Below are 10,313 nucleotides of genomic sequence, written 5' to 3'. Positions count from 1 at the left end.
CTTACTGTTTCCTACTAGACAGCTATAATTCCCCAGGATCTGCCCACAGGAGCCTCTTTAAGCCTGTGGGCTCTTCATAAACTCTGAAGAGACAAGGACCATGAAGGTTATAGCCTCCTCATAATTCTCAGAGGAGCCTCTACTTGAAAGGGTCCTTCTCCCTCCCCCTGTGGGCTTTGCTTGTTTGAGAAATTATCTTTCAGTACCTCTGCTCACTTTCCCAAGCTACAGGAATCAAAAATCCTGGCTTGGGAAGTTACCAGGAATTTGGGAAAGAGTATTCCAGCTACTTTCCTCAGTTTCTGGGGCATCCCAGGAAATGGAGCCTAATCATGAATTAGCCCTACTGTGTTAGTGAAGTCCATGCTATCCTTATCGGGTCTTCAGCTCTTCTTTTAGCAAACATTGCTTCCCTTACCCACTTCCCATGTGTACAGCTTCCTCCAGAGAAGCCTTGGCCAAACTGACAATCAAAAATCATTACATGATACTTTTTCTTAAACAAACTTCAGTGAAGCAACAACTTCTCCAGAAGGGAGATTAGACTTGGCCTTGGATCTGGGGGACAATAGGGCCTCATAAGGAAATATAGAAATAATGCTTCCCCATGCTGAGGACTGGAAAACAAATATGTTCTTGCTCCCACGTGGAAAGAGATCTTAGCTTTTGACCATTCTCTGTGTGACCTAAAGGGGCTCAAAGTAGTTGAGCTTTGCTGTAAGATGAGCAAGTGATAGATCTGAAAAGATCATGAAAACAAGACAGTCACCTTATCTGTTCAGCTAGGAACAGAGAAGGAGCAGACGAAGCAGCCACCATTACCGACTTGGGATTTCTTGGCATTATATCCTCTCCCCATTCTTGAAGATGATAGGAAAGTGCCTAGAAATACTAAATGCCAGTCAGAGGAATAAATAACACTTTTCTGTCCAGTGAAAATAGGATTTTCCATAGTGGGCGATGGTCCATTCCCATCAGGCACAGGCTACCATGACTGATTCTTTCTCCCCATTGATGGTTCCGAACAGGATGTGTGGGCTCCTGGCATGGCTCTACAAATGCCTACCATGAGCATCAGAATTTTCCTAGCGAAGCTTTTGCATACTTGGCCCCAGGCCGTGCATGGCCTGGGCCTTCTCTCACACTCCAAAAATGAGTGAGCTGAACTAATTTACTGTGAACAAATCCCACACAGGCAAGTCGTATTCCTTTCCTGCTTTCTTTGTGAGTTTGGTCAATCACCTACTCACCTTCTGTCCCCAGGTTTTGAGCTTGCTGAGGGCAGGTTTGCTTCTGTCCTATCCCTACTTTCTTTCATTAGCTCACTGAAGTCATGGCCTAGGGATGCTCTGGTTATCTCTCTTTCAAACTGTGAACTCAAGGGTACAGTGTTGCCTGTGCTTTCTGACTTCTTCATCCACCGACCAGTGGAGTTCAGCATTGGGTTCAGCCTATCTTCGTGTATTCAGTGAGTACTTACTGAATTGAGACTGTGTTATGGTGTAGCTGATAGTTGTTTTTCCTCCTGCTGTTTCCTTCTTCCCTTCATCCTAGCAGTCCTGAAGGTCCTCTGACCTGCCTCCCCAACCAGAGTGTGGATGTTGCCCTGAAGCAAGTGTTCTCTAGTTTCCAATTACTCAAATTACTTTTTTATATTCTGAACTGTCTAGAGAATAGAACACATCTCTGTTTCCCCATCTGTCCACACCTGGTGCTCAGAAGTAACGGGCAGTGGGGTCCTAAGCAGGTCATGTTTCAAATGCACTCTTGGCCCTGGTCCTAGCATGTGTGAGAACATCTCTCAGCCTGGGATGGGAGGTGGGGGTTGTTGGAAGCTAGGCCAGGGAGTGAGTCACTCTTTGGGACTGATGTTAGAATCCTTTGTGAGTTTCTTTGTCTCTAGGGTCTGGGCACTGGGTCGACAGTTTGCTAAGAGCTCATAGAATCACTGAAAAAAAAAACTTCTTTGTTCCCATGTCTAGCAGAGCAGCTTCCCTTCTTCCTTACCCACATAGCCTCACAGAAAATCAGAATAGCTAATATTGATATAGTGCATAAGGTTAGGAAAAAACTTATAACAGATGTCTCATTTTATCCTCCCAACAACCTCACTTGGGAAGTAGATTCTGTTACTGTTCCTATTTTAAAGATGAGAGAACTGAGGCCCATTGAGGTTAAGTGGCTTGCTGAGAGTCAAACAGCTATGAAGTATCTATGGCTACATTTGAATTCAGGTTTTCCTGACACCAGGTCCGGTACTCTTATCATCCTTAGGTATGGAATCATAGAAACTAATAGCTAGAAGGGAAGTCATCCAATCTGTTTCCTAACTCATTCTCTTCAAAACAGCTTTGACAAATAACAAATCCCCTTCTGTTTAGCTTTGTTAGGAAGTTTTGGCCCAAATACACCTCAGTTTCTAAGTCTTCACTAATTCCTCCCAACAATCCCCCCCGGGCCAGCAACCCCCATCGAGGTCACTTTCCTTTGGATAGAATTATCTATCAATATTTTTCCTAAAGTGTGATTCCCTTAAACTAAGCATAATTAATAATAGAGATGTTCTTCTGAGCAGGGCAGAAGATAGCAGGCTATTGTTTCCCACCTTCTGGAGAAGGTTCACATGTGTGATGCTTGTCTTGAATCTGTGTAGACTCCTACTTTCTACTATTGCTTACCACATGTATCCTTCAGAAGGGACAGTGTGCACTGTCCTTGTCTAGACATTCACTTCTCTGTCCTTGACTACTGTCTTCCCTTAGTAGGCAGATTTGAAAACCTCTCCTTGGATTTTTTGTTCCCTGCTAATTGTGTGACATAGGCAGATGCTGCTTTTTATACTTAGGTGCAGGAACTCCCTCTTCCTCATTTCTGGTTTTCCACATTCCTTCTTTACTTGTGCCTCTAAGAACTCCCTTCAAGGCTCAGGCCATCTCTTTCAAGAGGCTTTCCCTGATTGTCTTTGTTTGTAACTGTCTGGCATTATTATTTTGCTTTTGCATTTATATATATATCCCACATTTACTTATCTGTGAATATGTAGTGTGCCCCCAGCTGAATTTAAACTTTTTAAGGGCAGGGACCATTTTATTTTTGTCTTCATAGGTTCCACATGATGCCTTGCACATAATAGGTTTGAACAATGCTAAATGATTAAGGGTGATCACATCACTAGGAATATTGATTAATACTAAATCATCAGCAGCTTGTAACTCAAATCAGAGGAAGGAATTAAGGTTCCACAGGGTCATGGTTCCACAGGGTCCATGGTTGAAGGGGTCTATGGTTCAATGTGTAACAGAGGATAGACACAGTTTCCCTTCCTTCCCTAATATGCAGTGAATAAAACTGGTGTTCATGGTCTTAGATAGCTCTTTGGGAAAGGGAGGCTAGCTCCCCTGTCTGGTACATCTTTGGGGCATGGGAGAATGTCAGAGTCTTGGACAGAAAGAAAGCATAAACTGGCAGTGAGTAGCCAACCTTTCCACTCCAAGGAGAGAAGAGTAACAGCAATGGTTTTGGGTTAAATACCTATTTCTTCCTCCCTGATAGATTCTGATTCCCCATCCCCTTACTCCTTATGGGAGAATGGTGCTCCTGGTATTCTGTCTTTTGTCCCTGGAAAGAAAAAGTATCTCCTGATCTTTTCAGCATGATTGCTACCATGTAGCCATGTGCTTGATGATGAAGGACTGGAGACTGAATAGAGTTGGGTCTGCCTTTATTGGGTTGGCAAGAAATAATGATTTGAAATCTTAGATCTTACTCACTCAGGAGCTACCAGAAGGGCTGTCTAATCTAATACCCTCATTTTACAGATGAGGAAATGAGTCCCAAGAAGTTCAATGACTTGCTCAAGTTTCCATAAGAAATAATTATCTAAGATGATAATTGAGTCCCCCATCTCTGGTTTCAGAGCCAACACTCCTTGCAAAGTCTCCCATGTTTTATGATGTATAGAAAGACTTTAGAGAAACATGGAAAAACTTGTACAAATTGACATTTAGTGAAGTAAGAGCAGAATTAGAAAAACAATAAGATTATTGGAATAATGTAATTGCAAAAAACAAGGAAGCAAAACTGAAAGATGTATAATTATAATGACTGAGAATGTTGGCTCTTTCTTTTCAAAGGTATAAATATGGTCATACTTAGCTTTTGTGTTGGTTGACTTTACAAGGGATGATAGCAGTGGGGAGGGGGAGGAAGATATTTGGTAAAACGTGACATATGACAAAAATATGAATAAAATAAAAATAGAATCATATTTTAAAATTCAGTGCCACTAATTTTAAGCTGATTCAAGTAGTTCCTCCCCCCCCCCGATCTCTTGAACATATTACTATGCCATGAAAAGGAACTCAAAATATAGAATGCTGGTTTTATTGGTGACAAAGTAGAAAAGGCTTCCTATATTTACAGAAAGTTTGGTTGAGGCCAGGGCAGAAATGTTAACAAAAGCAGAAATTACAATATGGACAGGGAGCAGCGCAAGGAGAAGGAAACAGCTCTTCCATGGGGCAAATTTGATACCTTTCCTTCTCCTGAGGGTAAAGGTATTTTACTGTGAAAGTGTCACCTACAAAGTTTGAGCCGTGTTACAAAGAATGTGATGTGTGTGTGTGTGTGTGCATGGTTAGGACAGCCCACCCTGTCAATGCCCTTGGGTCTGGGTATGGCTGGGCTGCTCTCAGACAAGTTCGACTTTGGCATTGGGGTAGACAGCTACAACGTCATAGCCCTCTGGAGGCTTCACCCGTGCCTTGGCATGGGTCTCACAATACAGACGTTCCTCAATAAAGAAGTACCCTCTCTGCTTGAGGTTGAGGCCACAGTCGCTGCACATGAAGCACTCAGGGTGGTAGAGTTTGTCCCGTGCCTTCACAATTGTGCCCCTGGGGAAAGAGGGAAAAGCAAGAAGAGAAATCATGAAAGATAGTTTACAGAAAGATCATCATCCAGTACTAGCTTTCACCTGTTGGCCCCTGCTTTTTTTTATTTTTATTAAACATACATTAAGATTTCAACTATGAAAATGAAAAGAATGATAACCGAAGCCAAAAATGCTGTAAGATTATAATAATGAAACTTGTTGCTACTAAAAAGACATGGGAAAATGTACCAACTTCCTTTCTTTATAGAGATAGAGAATTATGAGTCTGGAACACTGCATAAATTATCAGATTTGACTGACATGATGGCTAGCTTTACTGAATCCTCTTTTAAAAAATTATTTGTTGGAAATTCCAATAGAACTAGAGATGAAAAGAGTTATCCACATCCAGAGAGAGAACTATGAAGACTGAATGTGGAGCAAAGGATAGTATTTTCACCTTTTTTTGGTGGTGTTGCTTGTTTGTTTTTCTCTCATTGTTTTTTTCCCTTTTGATCTGATTTTTCTGTGCAATATGTTTAGAAGAATTGCACGTTTAACCTATATCAGACTGCTTATTGTCTTGGGGAGAGGGAAAAAGGAGAGAGAAGAAGAAAAATGTGGAACACAAGGTTTGCAAAAGTGAATATTGAAAACCATCTTTGCATGTATTTGGAAAAATAAAATATTATTAAAATTAAAAAATAAAAGATTCTTTGTTACAAGAGATGGCTTGTTGGATAGGGAAAAGAAAAGGATGAAGGTGATCATATGTCCTACCTCTAAATCTCCAGCAAAGGAAGAACTCAGCATAACAAATGGGGCTAAAGTAGCTCATATTTGGGCTCCCAGAATCTGCCTCAATGGTTTTGGCACCAGCATTGTAAAGCCCTGCTCCTGTGCCTAATGGTCACAAGCTAGCTATGGTCTGAGTCCTTTCATGGAAGTTCTTGGAATTAAAGAATCATATATGTCTTTTGTGGGAACAGTTTACAAAAATCTTTCTCATCATTGTGAGGAAACCCGGCGTGCATTACCTCCTCCAACCCTGGAACTGACACAGAGGAAGAGGGAGGAAGAAGGCAATATGTCTGTACTTACACGATGCCATTCCCACATCTGGTACACTCAGGAAGCAACTGCAGGCTGCCCATGGGACCACCTAGCTTGGAGACAGGAGACTTGAGGTTCCTGGGGCCACCTGCTCGATCTAGTTTCTCACCTGCCAAGTGAAGAAGGGATATGTGTTGAACATGGACCAGGCTTGAACTCTGTCCTGACCCAAGTTTAGGCTGCTGGAGAGTGGGACAAACAACAAATTACATGGAGTCACTTGTACCACAGATGAGAACTCAGGAAAGATATCTTTCTGTCACTTGGGGACCAGCGTGTGCCACAGGCTCAGACAGGTTGGGGGCAGACATATCATGAGCCTGGATTCTGAAAAGGCACAAGCTTCCTTTTGAAAACCCAATTCCCACTTCTTTATGGCGAGCTTGTGCCTCAGACACACCGGGCTTTGGGATTCTTGGCTTAGCTTACTTCACTCATTATGTAAATGAGGGCAGAGCTATAGCTCTGGAACCTCATCTTGCCCTAATTCTTCTCAGTCCTCCAATCTTTCCAGCTCTCCATCTCATGTCTGTGAGACAACCAATAGATTCCTCCAATGGTAAGAGGTCAATAATCCATCCCAATTGTTGTAGGAATTATTTGTGTCTGATCTGAGTTCACATTGGTCTGATTAGTCACATTTGGACACACTAATTAGACTCTAACAAAGTGATGTCATTTTGGTCTTCTTTGAGAATGAAGAATAGTAACCAACTAGCCAAACAATGCTATAATGACAAGGCTGATGATTCACCCAGTCTGAAATCACTTTGTAGTTCTTTTGTGTGTATTCCCATCTCACTTACTTGTGAACTAATGTGCCCCCTACAAGTCGGTAACCTCCTTGAGAGCCATATTGGCTAATTTACTCTCATCTTTTTTTATCTCCAGCATCTACTTAGTGTCTAATACACAGCAGGTGCTTAATAAATGCTTGTTATTCTTATGTGTTAAAAAAACATTACAGAAAATGAGAGACACAATAGCCCGACGTCCTTCCCCTAGGATAATTAAGCCTTCTTCTGCTTATCCCTTTTTGTCTTCTCTTTCTACCACCCCCTCTCCTTCTAAGTCATAAATCTGTATTCTGGTGGGAGGTCAGCACACATACGACAGACACTGTATGGGGACATACATTCACAAACATGTGTGTGCACAGACACTCCTCAGAGTTGCCTTGAACATATTCCCATACCCAAAAAGGTTCTATTTTCGCACGAGGGCAAAAATATAGTTATAAGATTATAGTTTTGGAGTGGGAATGGACCTCGGAAATCATCTAGTCCAACAGCCTAATTTTATAGATGAGGAAACTGACGTTCTAAGAAGTCAGAGGACTTCCCAGTCACTCATATCATAAGCATTAGAGGAAGATTTGAATCCTTTGAACTAGAATTATTTTTCCCATTGTTTTTTCTCCTGTTCCTTTCTAATAGCTATTATCTGATAATTATTCATGATTATGTCTACTCATTCTAGTCTGAGATCCAGAAATGGGATTATTCTAAATTATAACCTAGAGTAAAGGGACCTCTAAGGAAGCAGTTATGTGCATCTTTATCCCCATCCCTTACTTCTGTAGGTAAAGATGGATTCTCAGGTTCATCTTTTTATGGGTTAAGAAAACTAAAAAAAAAAAAAAAAAACTAAACAAAACAAAAAATTAACCAACTCCAAATCCTATTACCACAAACTAAAAGTGTTGGGAGGCAGTGATACTAAACTGCCTATTTTGGCTGATTTGGGCCAATTACCCAAGCTGAGGCATGTGGGAAGACAAAGACTACCTGGATGACCTTTGGCTATTTCCAGAGAATCTAGATGTATGATTCACCCTCAGATCCTCTGTTCAACTCCTCTGCTTCCTGCCAACTCAACACTGGAGCTAGCTGTGGTACCCTGTCATCCTTGGCCCAGACTACAGGGTCTCAAAGACCATACTGGTAATAGATTCTGCTGGACACAGAAGAAAAGGAAAGAAAGTTTTCAGATATGACATATAAGGCTGGGTAGCTTTTCCTGAGGACATCAGAACTGGATTCTAGAGGTTTCATTCCTTTCCTCTTTCTGGCAAAGGTACAGAGCCATAAAAAGCCATAAAAGCAATAATCTCAAAATCACGGCATGAATATGATAAATATTCAATTCTTGGGATTGTGTTGGCAGAATTTACTAGGGCAAAGACCAGGTTAGGGTAAGGGAAGGGTCATCCCATGACTAGCATAGACTCTTTAAATCACAAGAATTAAGTAATTAGCTCTCAGCCCAGCTGCTTGCTTAGCATGTCCTGTAGAGAAAGATTTCTGATCTGCCCTATGGGATATACAGTTTGGGATGTTTCTGATTCAAGATTGGATTTAGAGATAAGGCTGGATAAATAGATCTGAAAATCATTGTATTAAGAAAATTTGAATCCATGGGAGCTAATGAGATCATTAAGTGCAAGAACATATAGAAAAAAGAGAATCCAGAACAGAGCCATGGGAGGCACTCATTGTTATTCAGAGAAAAAAAGACTGAAAAGAAGAAGTAAATCAGGCAGAAAGAGGATCAAGAGAAAGCAGACTCTTAGAACTCAGAGAGAAGAGTGCATCCAGGAGAAGATAGTCAATAATGTTAAGTGCTTTATAGAGAAACTAGGGATGAGGATTGAAAAGAAGACAGTAGATTTGTCAATTATGAGATTTCTGAGAAGCAATTAAGTGGTACAGTGGATAGTGCACCAGCACTGGAGTCAGGAGATCTCAGTTCAAATCCAGCTAGCTGTGTGACCATAGGCAATTCACTAACTTCTGATTGTTGAGAGATAGACAACCATAGAAATTACTGTTACTTGTGGGGAAAAACAGTTTCAGTTGAATAATGAAGTCAGAATCCAGATTTTTTTTTGTGTTAAAGATAACAAGAGGAGAGGAAGTGGAGGCAATTTTTTTAAAAAGATGAGTGAAACTTGGGCAGGTTTCTAGTCAGCAAAAAAGATTCAGAAAATGAAGATGAAAGAAACAGAGATACCACAGAGAGAGACAGAGAAATAAAGTCAGAGATAGACAGAAAAAGACAGAGATAAAAAGAGAGAAGAAAGGGAGAGGAGGAGAGACAGAGAGAAGACACAGACATAGATACACACACACACACACACACACACACACAGAGACAAACACAGAGACAGGAAGACAGAGACATAGAGAGAGACACAGAGACATAAATAGAAAGAAGTCAGAGACAAAGAAAGACACACACAGAGAGATTGAGACAGAGAAAGTGAGACAGAGACAGGCAGAGAGAAAATGGGGGAAATATACAAAGAGAGAACAGAGACAGACATGAGACACACAAAGACAGACAGACACACAGAAAGACAAAGAGAAGACCGAAAACACAGACAGAGGCAGAGAGAAAGTGAAAGAAATAGAGAGAAGAGAAACAGAGAGAGACCGAAAGAGACTGAGACAGAAACAGAAAGAAGGCACAGATAAGATACAGAGAAAGACATAAAGATAGAGACAGAAAGAGACCGAGATAGAAAAGTACACACAGAGAGAAAGCAAGAGAGAAACAAAGAGAAAAAGAAAACAGACATAGAGAGAAATAGAGGCAGAGAATAGGAATAAACATATCTTTTGATGAAAATCCCAGAGGAGTCTCACCTCAGTCCCAGAGCCATTGACCACCCACAGACAGAAGAAGTCAGAGATTTGGTTGTCTCTGACAAACCAATCACTCCAGTCAAGTCCTGGTGTCTATCTGCACTGTCTAGTCCTAAAGTCTGCACTGTCTTAGATGGACAACTGTTCATTAATCCAAGGCATTAGTCTTATCTCTTACCCCATCCCCCAGTGTGAGCTCTCAGAGGACAAGGCCAAGGACTGTGCCTCAGTCGTAAAAGAAGAATGTCTGGATCAAGAATCCCTTGAAAAATTCAAAACGATACCCCAAACACCCATAATCTCTCTCTTAAAGTGCTTAGAGCCCTTAAGTTTTTCCTAAACTCTCATCAATGGTCACAGAACCATTTTTAGGTAATGACACTGTGATATCAATTTCGTATACAATTCTTTTTTAAAAATGACTTTGTATATTAAATGCTTGTTAGCTGGTGATTGTTAAGTTCATGATTGATGAAAAATTGAAGCTTCAAAAAAAAATAGAGAAAAAGAATGATAGGGTGTCATTTCAGACAGGTTACTTAAATCTCTCTGGGCCTCAGAGTTAGGAAATGAGCTCAGAGCAAAACTCAAGATTCCTGGCTCTCAGTCCAATGTTGATCACATTGGATTGTGGCACTTCTAACTCAGAGATGAATGATCCACAAGTATTAACTGCTACA

The 10,313-nt window shown here is 41.0% G+C and overlaps 1 protein-coding gene across 4 annotated transcripts in view; it reads right to left on the bottom strand.

Moving 5' to 3' along the window:
• Positions 1–4,361: 4,361 nt before the first annotated feature.
• The window catches only part of PDLIM4 (PDZ and LIM domain 4), a 100,382-nt gene continuing 94,430 nt past the window's right edge, over positions 4,362–10,313 (bottom strand). For all 4 annotated transcript variants that reach the window (XM_031953097.1, XM_003756489.4, XM_012549808.3 and 1 more), the window contains exons 6-7: positions 5,975–6,095; positions 4,362–4,895 (exon numbers count right to left, since the gene is read on the bottom strand). In XM_031953097.1, coding sequence (XP_031808957.1) covers positions 4,691–4,895; positions 5,975–6,095 — 326 coding nt within the window. In that variant the 3' untranslated portion in view covers positions 4,362–4,690. The remainder of the gene's footprint in view (positions 4,896–5,974; positions 6,096–10,313) is intronic.

Source organism: Sarcophilus harrisii, chromosome 2 (assembly GCF_902635505.1).
Source record: "Sarcophilus harrisii chromosome 2, mSarHar1.11, whole genome shotgun sequence".
Classification (NCBI taxonomy): Eukaryota; Metazoa; Chordata; class Mammalia; order Dasyuromorphia; family Dasyuridae; genus Sarcophilus; species Sarcophilus harrisii.
The sequence above is the reverse complement of the archived record's forward strand: the minus strand, read 5'-3'. Positions and strand labels throughout refer to the sequence as shown.